The 15,169-nt window shown below is 38.1% G+C and overlaps 1 protein-coding gene across 1 annotated transcript in view; it reads right to left on the minus strand.

Moving 5' to 3' along the window:
* rhpn2 (rhophilin, Rho GTPase binding protein 2) overlaps positions 1–15,169 on the minus strand; it is a 105,001-nt gene that overhangs the window by 67,167 nt on the left and 22,665 nt on the right. The window contains exon 2 of the mRNA XM_028810056.2: positions 2,600–2,715. Within this exon, the coding sequence (XP_028665889.2) occupies positions 2,600–2,715 (116 nt within the window). The remainder of the gene's footprint in view (positions 1–2,599; positions 2,716–15,169) is intronic.

Consider the following 15,169-nt stretch of genomic DNA (forward strand, 5'->3'; position numbering starts at 1 on the left):
AGAAATAAGTACATTGTAATATTTTGACACCTTGTTATTAAACATTAGAACATGGTGAGAGTTTTAAGAAGTTCAAAGTGGACACACATAGAAGAGTGTTGAAGAAAAGCATAGTCCTAAATGAAACATCCACCTTTATTCTTAGAGTGGATAGAAAGCATCTAAAGACAAACAATAATGTCACTTCTCTCATACCTCTAGCCTATCCCTTCTTATGCACCAATATAAAAAAATGACAGAAATATGAATTGAGTTGTCATATGTTAAATTGACTCAATAAAAGAAACACCACAGAGCAATGACATTCAAATATATCACAAAGAACATCTTGATGTCTTTTTTCTTTTACCTTTGACAGTTAAACAGGGTTTTCTGGTTGTGTCCCAACACTTTGATATGTTTCTGTTTCATCTTTTCACAATGGTGTGATATGAAAGACCTTGCAAGCATACAAACAATGGTTGGAGAACAGGCACAACAACTATAATTACAAGTCTCCAGCCTAAAGACTATTTTGCTGAGCCAGTGGTGCCATGTATAGACAGAGGACTCTGACCCAAATTGAGAAGATACTGTATTTCATATTTTAGATCTGTACATGACATCCCTTTTGGAATGAAGGTGCTATAAACCTAAAATGGATCACTGTTCTTGACTGGCATGTTAGCTATTTCTACTCATGAACTGAGATGCCAGCTTGTGTCATGACCTCAGTGTAGATGGTAAAAAAAAACAACTCTCTTTGCAGTAATTGATAAGTCTTTTCATCAATCTAAGAACTTCATTTATTTAACATTTTTACCTATTACCCACAGAATGATTTGGTGGCATTAAACTGAAGTTCTTCCTGGTCAAATGTGTTATTATCAGGATGACAGGTAAAAGTGCTGTTTAGTGATCTTTGCAGGAAGTGCACCCCTGACATCATTCATTAAGTTAAAGGAGCAAAACTACCTCATCTGACACTCTGCTGGAAAAACAACCGACTTATTAGTCTCCCATTATACTCCCTTCAGCAACAGGTTGGCATCTGCCTTTCATACTGTCATTAAAGAGGCTATTCAAATTGGCATTTTACAGTTATATCTAGATATAATTTACTGTATAAGGAAAATAACATGTGATAAGAGCTTTGTCCCCCCAGTAAAGTAGAATGGACAGTGTAATATTATACACTGCTCCATTTTTATCCATAACTGTGGCTAAAAAACAAGTCTTTTTAAAGGAATGCATATGTTTCACTCATGTATTCCAATTACCATTTATACTGAAACGTACCTCTCAAACAAAAGAACAGATTGTATAGACTATTTTAAACTCATATCACTAAGAAATTGCTTAACATCATTGTTTTAAAAGTACTCAGTCAACAATGTTAATTAAAATCAGTGCCTGTATTAACTGGAAAGAGCATTACATTCATCAAAGACATTTGACAATGACATAAGAAAGGCTATACTTCTTTAATTGAGAGGCTCTAATTTCAACCACACTGGGTTTCAAGACAAAAAAGTGAGGGCAGCACGGTGGCGCAGTGGGTAGTGCTGCTGCCTTGCAGTTGGGAGACCTGGGTTTGCTTCCTGGGTCCTCCCTGCGTGGAGTTTGCATGTTCTCCATGTGTCTGTATGGGTTTCCTCCGGGCGCTCCGGTTTCCTCCCACAGTCCAAAGACATGCAGGTTAGGTGGATTGGCGATTCTAAATTGGCCCTAGTGTGTGCTTGGTGTGTGGGTGTGTTTGTGTGTGTCCTGCGGTGGGTTGGCACCCTGCCCGGGATTGGTTCCTGCCTTGTGCCCTGTGTTGGCTGGGATTGGCTCCAGCAGACCCCCGTGACCCTGTGTTCGGATTCAGCAGGTTGGAAAATGGATGGATGGATGGATAAAAAAGTGAACAAAAATTAAAGTCTGAAAAATTGTCTCAGACCCTTTTCTCAAGTAAGGATGGGAATGTCACCTTGCATAAAATGTTATACTGTCTTTTGTAAATTGATTCTACAACATCGCAAGTAAAGATATACACCAATATACAGAGTGGGTGCCCAGAAGGAAGAACAGGAGTCCTGGCTAGGATATATGAAGAATTCATACCCGTCCAAGAAGCCATAATGGAAGGATTGGGTGAATGGGCTCACTGGGAGCAGTTCATTACTCTATATGGCAGGTGGCAGTGTCCCTCAGAGCTAAACCCAATCAGGACACCCATAGGGTGGAATGGGAGCTGGGAGTCTGGAGACACAGCCCTTTTGGAGTCTTTGGACAGGCCTGGTTTCTATTAAGGACTGACCTGGTTTCTGCACAAACCGGAAGTGCTTCATATGACTTGGACAGGAAACTGGAAGCAGTTCCCGGGTTCACTTTAAAGGAGAGCCAACTGCCTTACTTACTGTAAATTGGGTTGGAGAAAGAAGGCAAAATTGTGAATGGAATATTATGATGTTAATTGTATGTGGAAGGCACTTTCTCAAATAAAAATATTTTACTTGAACCTGGAATTGTGTTGGGTATTGCTGTGTCTGTGGTTTGGGGCTCAGTGGTGCCCCCTAGTAGTTATAACAAAAGTACATATTAAAATAAAAAAAAATAAAAAAATCAAGAAACCTACTGAAGGAGGTTTTCTGCTCCTGCTCGTAAACGCATTTCTTTGATGATTTGCTGATTCAGAGATGCTCGCTGGTTCTGAAGTTTGCTGCGGCCAGTCTGGGCAAATGGATTAGATCCCTGCAAAAGTAAAAGAGGAATATGAACTACAAACAACAGTTTTTGTCATGCCTCTTTACAATAGGTTTTCAATCACTGCAAACCAGCTCAATTAAGAGAGAATGTACATTTAACAGTGGACAAAAGGAAGCAAAAAAAAATTAAAGGACCTATGCTGCTTCAATAACTTTTTTGTTTAGTGCTGTCTTACTCATTACCAGAGTTCATAGTTTAAGGCTTTCAGGTGTTCTGCTCAGATTATAAAATATATTTCTTGCTGCAATTTTCCAAACGACCACATGGGACGACAGACAAAAATTATTGTCTGATGCAAAGCAGAGGTTAATAAACCAAAAGATTAAAATAAAAACAAAAGGTATCAACCCAAATTCTTGTCAATTCTTAAGCAAAAAAGAATACACCAAAGTCTTTGCCCTGAATAATTCTAAAAATGGTTTCTCCTAAAACCACCACGAACATTTCTTTTAATGTTTAAAGAATCCAGAATCTTGGATGATTCTTACTAGTGTGGTCCTGGTTTGTATACTGCAGCACTACTAACTCAAATAACACAGCCAAATAAGGGGTGGATAGAACAAAAACAAAATGGCATAATGCAGGATTATATATTAAGTAATAATTCCAAATTAAAATTAACAAAATGTTAACCGTACTGACACAAGAGACACAAGAGAACTACAGAAAAGTGAAAACTAAAGTCCTAGGATCCATTCCATGATCCCTTCTCTTGAAGCTCAGAACAGAATAATGCTCTAAATTTGATCTGAGCTTAGAATCACTAAGAGTTCACAGTGGTACCTAACACAGCTTCCTTCTAATACTTTCTAACACATAATTCATTTGGCCAGACACAAAACATAAAGAATGTTAGGCTCTTAACACTTTATTTTGCTCTTTACCAGCAGCTAATGAAAAATGACATGCACAAAAGGCAGCATGTTCATTTTTAATTAGCTGTTTACTAAAACATTAAATAATTGAGAGGAAAATAAAGTTGAGGGGACTGAGGCTCCCGTGTCAATCTGCAGAAAGCAGTGGATATTCCATTCATCCATCGATCCATCCATCCATCCAATCCTTTAACAGAATGACATACTTGAGAGATGCTCTGGATAAACAATCCACTTTAATGGCAAGTCTTCATTTTTGTGTAAGTAATTTAATGCATTAAATGGGCAAATCTCCCCCAACACCTTATACACATGAAGGTGCAGAGATTCAATAGATTTTCTCCAAAAGCTTTTCAGCAGACATTTTAATTTTGTTGAGAAACAAGTGTGAGAGAAGTACAGAATGTGTACTTTGCTTTTCTGGTGAATACTGAACTTTGAGAATAAATGCCCAAATCTCACATGGAAAAAGCAGGTTTAGGAAATGGCAATTTGAAAAATTACCACACTACAAATTTTGTTTCGTTGCCTTCTCCAAAGAATTCAGCTTCATTGAACTGTGTACAGATACAATATTGTACTGTATTAGTACAAAATACTGGTTGCATTGTATTGTGTAGCCGACTTGGTGATTTGCATTTTAATTACGATAGGAGCAATAGGACGTAAATGTTAATTTACAGTAAATACATTCAATGATTCAACCATTTTTTCCTTTGAGCAGTGGGTGTAATTACTGCAATAAAAATACTGTATTACTTTCGTTCAGTCTTTAGAAGTGTTGTTTAAAAAAATTGGGAGTGGTCTCTACAATATTTTAAATTAACAGTTTAAATTATAAAAACTAACTCAAATTTCAAAATAAAACAAAAAATGGACTACATTGTCACACGCTTTTAGTATAGGCTACAATTCTGTTTCTGTTACATCACACATGTGCAACCACATTGCGATTTACATAAGCATAGCTCCACTGGGCACCCAGGATGAAATCTTGTTGCTGCACAAAAACACAATTGCTTTAACTAATAAAGTCACATGGGAACTCCCACTGCTTACATAATGTTAGAGGAAATGTTCTTTAAACTGCCTACCTGTTTAAACAGACAGAAGAGCAGCTTCAGCGACAGACAGATTGAGGAGATCGTTCCTCCCCCAAACTATGCGACTCTTTAATTCCACCAGGGGGGGTAAACGTTAATATTTAACATTATACATAGTTATTGTCTGTTTTTTTCACCTGTATTATTATCATTCTTTAATTTAATATTATTTATTGTATCAGTATGCTGCTGCTGAAGAATGTGAATTTCCCATTGGGATTAATAAAGTATCTATCTATCTATCTATCTATCTATCTATCTATCTATCTATCTATCTATCTATCTATCTAAACAAGACAACCTCACATATATACTAGTACATTTAGTTTAGAAAATAAGAACTGTCATATTTGGTTTTCTGATAACAGTTTATATATTACTTATTTTAACCTCATATCTATTCATGACTCTTAATATGTTAAACTAGTTTGGGAAATTACATAATGCTTAATAATATAAATGGTATTTCTAGAGTATACCATTGATCTGTATGCCAACTCGTGAAAATTAAAATACATTCAAATGTGTTACATAAATCCACCTAAGTGAAAAGAAAGTGGTATGTTAGATTTCTTCTATCTGCTTTAAACAAAGCATGTGGGAGATCCACCAGATGGAGTAAATAAACAACGTCCATGTTTGAATTTCTTTTATAACAATGGCCATTTGTTATTTACTATGTATTTCCTAAAACAATAACTAATGAGGCTTTTAATACGGATGGTGTTTTATTTTTTCTGCAGCAGGTTTATTACATTTTAATACTGCTACACACAATAGCAATGGCTGACACATTACCACCATAACAAACCTGAAGTAAATATTAGTGAGACTTTGATGACTGGCAAATTCTTCAACAACCTCTCTTTTTTGTGAAGTTATGCATTTTAACCTTACACCAAACATGGTCAGAGATGATCTTTCACAAATGGCATGATACAATTCTCACCCTGTGAAAGAGTGACAAGCGTGTTCTAAAATGGAGTGGGGGCACATTCAGGACTAATTCTGAGCTTGTGCCCAATAAGGCTGAGAAAGGCTCCAGTTCCACAACTCTAAAGTGGGTTTATGTGGTTCTGTTAAATACAGGCAGTCCCCGGGTTACGTACGAGATAGGGACTGTAGGTTTGTACTTAAGTTGAATTTGTATGTAAGTCGGAACAGGTACATTATTTTAATAAATGCTATTGTTGACCGACTGTAACCAAGTGCTCTGCCAATGAATGATGGAGTTTCACCTCTCCCTGAACTTTTTATTATTTCTACTTTATTTTCAATGGTGATGGTTTTTCTCTTCTTTACTGTATCACCAGCACTTGCATCATTTGTGTTTCATAGACATTCTTGAAGGGTGAAGAAAAAAGATTAAGATGAGCTCTTCTGCACAGCACTGTACATGTTATCACAGCAGAAAGGCACCCGTCAACATGTCTGATGTACTGACAAGACACAACTTCCTGCTATGTGCGTAACAGTACAAGCAGGCTTGCAATTGAGAATGAATGGGGGCGGTGAGGGGCGGTTTATCACCAGCCCACCTCACAGTCACCTCCACTACAGTATGCTGCTTGCAGTGTCCGCCCACCGAGAATGAACACGGTGCAGCCAAAGGCGGGTAGTTAATTGCCCAACCCCATTTCAACAGGCAGCCATCCGAGGCACACTACAATGCTACCCCTGCCACCCCGTTCAGCCACAACCGTGTCACCGCTTGCAGCATTACCAGCCGTGTGTGCTGGGCTGGCAGTGAAAAGCCCCCCTCTGCTCCTTCCAGCCTGCGTCCAATCAGGAGCAGTAGCTGCGGCGGCGTAGTGGGCGGGCAGCGAACCATCGTCCTGCACACGAGTGATAGCTGTGGCCCCGGTGACTATGGACCACGGGTCACCGCTTGCCGCTGGGAGCCGCCCGAGTGACACTACACTGCGCGAGCAGCGAAATCGCCCCCCTCCAGCCACCGCTTGCAGCATCCCCAGACCGAAGATGACGGAGCAGCAGTTACTGATGCGCATGCATCGCAGCTGCGTCCTAGTTCGTAAGTCGTAGGTCAGATGTCTGTAACCTGGGGGCTACCTGTACTCTAGACTCATTACCTGTTGAAGACAGGTTAGAAGCATGCATTGATACAGCTTGTTGCCGCATCCACCACCGTTAAACACAGGTAATAGAATAAATGTAAGAACTAGTGCTGGGCGGTATGACCAAAATTCAATATCATGGTATTTTTCAAAATTATACCGGCTTCACGGTATTGGACGGTATTTTTTTCCCATGCACGAGTGGATGTTAACCACATTTTCCACTGCAATTACTAGCTAACAATAACCTATTCCACTGTCATGAGAATTGTACATTGTTCAAAAAAACATTTCAATGTGCACACAAGTATTAATACAGGTTTGCATGGCCCCATAAAGTGATAGTTTTCAAGGGGGTGGCACTAATGAAGAGAAGGAATCACATTGCATGACAGATGTAGTCAAAATATAGAACCTTTTTATTGAGCAAAGTTTGCAAACAACTTAAACAAAAATTTTGACATATTTTCAACCACCCAAAGAGACATTTAGACTTAGTAAAATATCCAGAGGTGCTTGTCAAAAGTTGTATTGCACTGAACATGTCTTAGAAAAGGAATAAATAGTAAGTATTTTTTGTAAACCAACTACACTTTGTAAATGTTAACAATCTCTGTCCACTGACATGTTAAAGTGACATTTTAAACAACTTTACCATCATTAAACTGCATAATATTTAAACTAATAAATAATAATAACAATACAATAAATAATAGTGCAACTTCCAGTAATAATACTATTACTTGAAGACTTCAAGTCCAGATGCATTACACAGTATTCATCAAAATAAAATAAAATCAAACAAGTGCAACTTGGCTTGCAGTATTATCCAGTAGTATAGAAACAGTATTCACATATTTGAACATAATGGTCCACATCCAACCTTTTAAATCTAAAGTATCTCCAGACAACAGATGTGACTCCTTTTCCAGCAAAAGTTCTTCTGTGTCATCATTTTCAACTTTATCGTCTGCTATAGCTTCATTTTCTGAATGTTCTCTGTTCATTTTCACCGTGCAATACCTTCACTACCGCATGTACTTCGTTGCATGCCTGTTTAGCGGTGTAGCAGTGAAAAACAGCCCCCGCGCAACTCCAGTATAGCAGTGAAAAAGGTCCCCCTTAAACAGTTTCCTGTAGCGCCATGTTCCGAACGTTGTTTAGGCAATTTAAACAGGTGTTGTGGTATAAGAAAAATCCATATCATAACAAAAATAAAAAACAGCTTTTGGTATGAACCGGTATACCGCCCAACACTAGTAAGAACACTTGATAATCTCTTGCCCTGAGTGTACCTTCAATATTTCTCATATGCCTTTCCTCACTTGATCATATTCCCATAAAATCTGATACTCAGACTCATCATTTAGAGGCATCTTAGTTGTCTCCAGTTTATTTTTTTTGACAACCACCAATGATAAATGGGCCCCATCACCAGATGTGAAAAGATCCTTTGTACTCTTGCAAATACTTCCTGTCTTTGAAGGTGGCTCCCAGCGTAGTTGCTACAGTGCATCCAGAAAGTATTCACAGCACATCACTTTTTCCACCTTTTGTTATGTTACAGCCTTATTCCAAAATGGATTAAATTCATTTTTTTCCTCAGAATTCTGCACACAACACCCCATAATGACAACGTGAAAAAAGTTTACTTGAGGTTTTTGCAAATTTATTAAAAATAAAAAACTGAGAAATCACAGCCTTTGCTCAATACTTTGTTGATGCACCTTTGGCAGCAATTACAGCCTCAAGTCTTGTTGAATATGATGCCACAAGCTTGGCACACCTATCCTTGGCCAGTTTCGCCCATTCCTCTTTGCAGCACCTCTCAAGCTCCATCAGGTTGGATGGGAGGCGTCGGTGCACAGCCATTTTAAGATCTCTCCAGAGATGTTCAATCGGATTCAAGTCTGGGCTCTGGCTGGGCTACTCAAGGACATTCACAGAGTTGTCCTGAAGCCACTCCTTTGATATCTTGTCTGTGTGCTTAGGGTCGTTGTCCTGCTGAAAGATGAACCGTCGCCCCAGTCTGAGGTCAAGAGCGCTCTGGAGCAGGTTTTCATCCAGGATGTCTCTGTACATTGCTGCCGTCATCTTTCCCTTTATCCTGACTAGTCTGCCGCTGAAAAACATCCCCACAGCATGATGCTGCCACCACCATGCTTCACTGTAGGGATGGTGCCAGGTTTCCTCCAAACGTGACACCTGGCATTCACACCAAAGAGTTCAATCTTTGTCTCATGAGTCTCATGGTCTGAGAGTCCTTCAGGTGCCTTTTGGCAAACTCCAGGCGGGCTGCCATGTGCCTTTTACTAAGGAGTGGCTTCCGTCTGGCCACTCTACCATACAGGCCTGAATGGTGGATTGCTGCAAAGATGGTTGTCCTTCTGGAAGGTTCTCCTCTCTCCACAGAGGACCTCTGGAGCTCTGACAGAGTGACCATCAGGTTCTTGGTCACCTCCCTGACTAAGGCCCTTCTCCCCCGATCGCTCAGTTTAGATGGCCGGCCAGCTCTAGGAAGAGTCCTGGTGGTTTCGAACTTCTTCCACTTACGGATGATGGAGGCCACTGTGCTCATTGGGACCTTCAAAGCAGCAGAAATTTTTCTGTAACCTTCCCCAGATTTGTGCCTCGAGACAATCCTGTCTCGGAGGTCTACAGACAATTCCTTTGATTTCATGCTTGGTTTGTGCTCTGACATGAACTGTCAACTGTGGGACCTTATATAGACAGGTGTGTGCCTTTCCAAATCATGTCCAATCAACTGAATTTATCACAGGTGGACTCCAATTAAGCTGCAGAAACATCTCAAGGATGACCAGGGGAAACAGGATGCACCTGAGCTCAATTTCGAGCTTGGCAAAGGCTGTGAATACTATGTACATGTGCTTTCTCAATTTTTTTTATTTTTAATAAATTTGCAAAAACCTCAAGTAAACTTTTTTCATGTTGTCATTATGGGGTGTTGTGTGTAGAATTCTGAGGAAAAAAATTAATTTAATCCATTTTTGAATAAGGCTGTAATATAACAAAATGTGGAAAAAATGATGCGCTGTGAATACTTTCCGGATGCACTGTACGTACCGTGACTTCTAATGTATCTCAGCTTCTCTTGCTCAGCACTTCCTCTATTGATCAAACCTCCAAAACCAAACTGACCAATCAGTTTGCTCGGATTGGCCAAGGAAGTGTGCATCATATGCATGCACGCATTCATGCACACACATATACACCTAGTATTATTTTAATATATAGTAAAAGATTACTTTCACTTTCATCAGAAAATAATTCTGACATACGTTATCTGAATACTCTACCAAAAGCTATGATTATATCAAGCGGTTTTATTTTAAATTAGTTACTTGAATATGTATTAAATATTTGGTTAAATGTGAACATAACCATGGATTCATCACACATATTGCCACCATAAACACCTGTACTATGTATGAGCTTGTCATAATTCAGGATGAATGATCCATTAATGGCTAAGTATACTGTTAAAACTATTAGTTTGTACAAGTTTATGAGAAGACAAGTTACGCAAACAAAAAGAAAACATTTACACATACTCATTACTACTCCAACAGGGAGCATATAAGTTATCCAAAACCAACTCAGTTTTATGTAGACTACCTATTATAAAACTTATGATTTGGCACAAGTATAGATCTACCATTTGATTTTAGAAGTTATACTTATTATGATATGACTATTTTCAATTAGCAAACAGCATAATTTCAGTTTTCAGCTACAGAAATTAGTCTGTGGCACGACACCATAACAGCTGGCTTTTTAGAAATAACGGCAAAGGGTGTCTTGATAGAAACTAACAGACCTTCAACCATCAATTTTAATCATTTTCTTTAATCTTATTACAAAATGGTTAGATTTCTTTGGGTTGATGGACTAATTTTAAGTCAATGATTTTTGTGATTTTATTGTGGGTCACACCACAGATTCTTGGCCATATGTCTTACAGATTTATAAAGTATAAGCTTTAAATTAAACCATACATTGAATTAGAAAGTGTCCTGACTTATATTACTGCTTGTTCAAAGTCCTAACTGTACTCACCTAATTTCCACTAGTGTCATTATGTCCATTTGTAAGAAAATATTTGTCAAAAAATGTACAACTCTTTAAGAGTAAAAGAAATTAACACACTGGAACCATGTAATGAGAGTGTATTAACTCATTATACTAAATGCAAAATGAATATTGTTATATATTTGAATTAATAAATATTAAATGAAAAGCTAATGCCTGGAGAACTGTAAAATGCTAATTTCAAAAACATTAACCTTGACTTTTTTCTTCCAAGTATCCATAGTTCAACTCTGGGGAAGAAAAGACTTCACAATATTTGTGCAAAATTTACCCTTAACCAACTTCAATCTGGTTCTTCAGCAGACTTTAATGTAAGAGTTGGAATCCACCTTACTGATTAGTACCCACAATTTTAAACACTTATCATGCCCCACAATGCCAAAATATTTTCTTTAATTGTACGGATTCAATTTACTCTCTCTCCTCATAGTTTATACCCTAGTGTCGAGGAATAGGTCAAGAAGATCTTCTGTGGAGGCTATTATATTATTCTTGTTTGGTATCCAAAACTGCTCAAAGAATGTGATTTTACAGGATCTGAAAGATTCCACAAACATTATTTTAATTTAAAACCTTAAAGCATTACTCGACTCACTTTTAAATGCTTTCCTGTGAATTACATCCTCTAAACTTCTCTGCCCCACCCCACCTTATCTAAATCGTATATACATTTTAAAAAAGAAGCAGACCTAGTATAACCCTCATGTAACCCTTCTTTTTCCACAACTAAATCTGAAGAATATCCTCATACTACTAGAGATTTTTGTTATCTTCATTTAAGTTGCTTCTGTACTAATTAGTGCAGTACTCCCCAATTCACTGCCTCATGTAGTTTGATGATTAGCTTCCCATAGGGTCCTCTTTTGAAAAGAAAAGAGACTGATATCAAGCATTACTCATGTTACTATTAACTGTTTACAGCTGGAAGTGCTTTTAATATACCCTGAACGTTTTTTGTAAAACAGCATCTTAACAAGCTATTACCATTAAAGTTTAAAGTATTTACTTAATTCATTTTGCACTACATGTTAAATTACACTTCTATTTATCAGACAGGCACTATTAAATGAGACAAAGCCAGGTTTATGATGATTAAATTTGTTTGTTACTCCCGTTGATTTGACAAAAAAAACATTTATTTACATGTGAGAAAAGGTGGTAAAATTTACTTGCTTGCAATTCCAGTGCTTTTCTGGAAGGTTGCATAGAAACTTGAAAAGGGACATTGAATCAAAGGATTTTGAATGCAGCGCACAATGGCTAATGTGAGTTACTATGCCTGAAAGAAGGAAAACAAAGGGGTCTTTATTTCTCATTCTCATACTACAGTCACTGCACTGCCAAAACAAACAAGACTGAAAGATGTTGTCATATTTAATATGTGAAGGACAAATATTTTCAAAACAGTTATAACCAATTCATGAATTTATTATTTTCCCCAAACATATTTGATACAAAATTTTACAGTGCTTGGAGATATTCCATCTTCTCTACAGCAAACACAACTCTATTTTCAGAAAGCTAATGTAAAGGCAGACATAGCCTATTGAAACAATGATATTAAAGTAGATTCAGAAAGCATTCAGACAGCTTCACTTTCTGCACACTTTATTGTATGGATAAATTTGCCATTTTTGCACATCGAGTTACATTCAATTAGCTATAATGTCAAAGTCAAAACATGTTTTAAGAAAAGTTTGCACATTTATTAAAAATCAAAAGCTGAAATCTCTTATTTATATAAGTATTCAGACTGAGTTTTCTTGGGCAAGTCTCTATAATCTTTGAATACCTGGGCAGTTTATCCCGTTCTTCCTGGTAGATCCTCTCATACTCTGTTAAAATAGATTGGAAACATCTGCAAACTTCCATCTTCAGGTCTTTCCACATATGTTCTAAACCCCATATGTTCTATGGGGTTTAAGTCTGAGCTTTGGTTGGGCCACTCAAGAACAGTCAGTGTCTTATCCCGAAACCATTCCTGCTTGTCTTGGCTGTATGCTTCTGGTCATATCCATGCTGAAAGGAGGTCATTGCAGTTTTCGGTTGCATGCACTCTTGAGCATGTTTTCTTCAAAAGCCTCTCTGTATTTGGCTGTATTCATCCTTCCCTCAATTCTGACCAGTCTACATGCACCTGTTGCTCAGAAGAACTTCCACTGCATGCAACCACCTGCATGCTTCACTGTTGGAAGGCATTAGGCAATAGATGAGCAGACATAGTGCTTGAAATTTTGTCTAATAAGTTAACTTTTTGTCTTGACAGATCAGAGAATCGTATTCATCATCTCTTCAGAGACCTTTACAAGCCGTTTGGTAAACTCCAATTAAGCTGCCATATGCCTTTTACTCAAGAGTAGCTTCCATCTAGCACCTGATCCATGGAGTGCTGATAAGATGGTCATTTTTTTGTGAGATTCACCTGATTCACGGAGTGCTGCTGAGATGGTCGTTCTTCTGAGAGATTCTTCTGAAGCACTACTGCAGTGACCTTTTGGTTTTTGGTCATCACCCTGACCAGGTCCTTCTTATCTGGTTACTCAATTTCGCCATAGAGCCAACTATACAAAGAGTTCTGGTTGTTCCAAACATCTTTCATTTCACAATTATTGAGTCCACTGTGCTCCTTGGAACACTCAGAGCTTTAAAAATGGTTTTACATACTTGTCCTGATCTATGCTTCACCACAATTTGATCATGTTGGTCTACAGAAGTTTCCTTGGTTTGTCCTGACATGCACTGTGAATTGTGGGACTTTTTATATACAGGTATGTGCCTTTCTAAACTATTCAGTTTCGCACAAGTGGACTCCAATCAAGTTCTAGACACATCTCAAGCATAATTAAAGCAAACAGAATGCAAGTGACCACAATTTAGAGTACCACAGCAAAGGGTCTGAATCTATCTATATATAAAATCCCTATGTGCGTCCAGGTGTCCGTGTGTGGGTGTCTTCTGGTGAAGTGCTCATGCGCGGGGCACGGTGCGATGCGCGATATTACTGTCAGAGAAAGTTAGAGGCGTTTTACGGTAATACAAACCAGTATTACTATGAGAGGAAATTAAAGGTACACAATACAGTGACGCATATTACAGCCACATACAAGACAGTATTACCGTCAAAGGAGATTAAAGGCATATTACCGACGCGCACGCCTGTATTACCACCAGAGAAAATTAAAAGTATATTACGGACGTACAAGCCAGCGGACGTACAAGATGGTATCCTTCAATAAGGGCGCGCACAAAAAGGCGAGCCTCAAATGGGCGACCTCAATTGGGCGCAGCGAAAAAAGGCGCGCGTAAATAAAGATCTGCACCTTTGTTGCTCTTCACATATTCCAGAGCTATTTGAACTATTATCTACGAACGCCTTTATTCGCCGTGTTCAATTGAGGTCGCCCTTTTGAAGCTCGCCATTTTGTGCGCGCCCTTATTGAATAGAGCCGTACAAGACAGTATTACTGTCACAGAAAATTGAAGACAAACAATACACGGTGGCAGCCCACGAAGAACGGTCAGCTCAGCAAGTAAACATCAACAAAAGAAAGGCTGAAAGAAAGACAAATACGACCAACAAAAAGAATGAGGTCAAAGTCCCTTGCCATTTAATATAGACTGTTCCTACTAATGTTTATGCACTACTGTTCTAGCGCCCATTATTGTAACGGGCTAAATGACTAGTATTTATATAAATGGAAGACTTCAATTTTTGATTATTAGTAAATCTGCAAGCTTTTCTGAAAACATGCTTTCATTTTGTCAATATGGGTTTATTAAGTGTAGCCTGATGGTTGAAAATGGCAAATGTATTCATTTAAAAATAAATCTACAACACCAAGTGTACAGCAAGTGAAGTGTTCTGAATACTTTCCGAATCAACTATATATTTATACATTGAAATGTATTTAGACTAATACAATTGAAACGTTTATTATATATTACTGATTTGTGAATTTATATATGCAGTACAGCTAGAATATCTGAGAAAGGCATGAAGTAACAGTGTATATGTCCATATAAAGTGCTGTGAAACATTGCTTCCCACACAACTACAGTACATCTAGGGCAGTAGGTATCCACTAAGAAAGGACATTTTGATGCATCAGTGCTTAGGGGTAAAAACAACCCCTAAAATAGAAAAACTAAATATACTGTACTGAGTAGGCTATGCAAACAAACCTTGTGCGTTGACAGTTTAGTGCAGATACAAATACAGTGCTGCCTATTGGCTGTTTAGGGCTTTCTGGTTTATGTAAGTGAAGGCTGCCAACAA

Source organism: Erpetoichthys calabaricus, chromosome 9, assembly GCF_900747795.2.
Source record: "Erpetoichthys calabaricus chromosome 9, fErpCal1.3, whole genome shotgun sequence".
Lineage (NCBI taxonomy): Eukaryota > Metazoa > Chordata > Cladistia > Polypteriformes > Polypteridae > Erpetoichthys > Erpetoichthys calabaricus.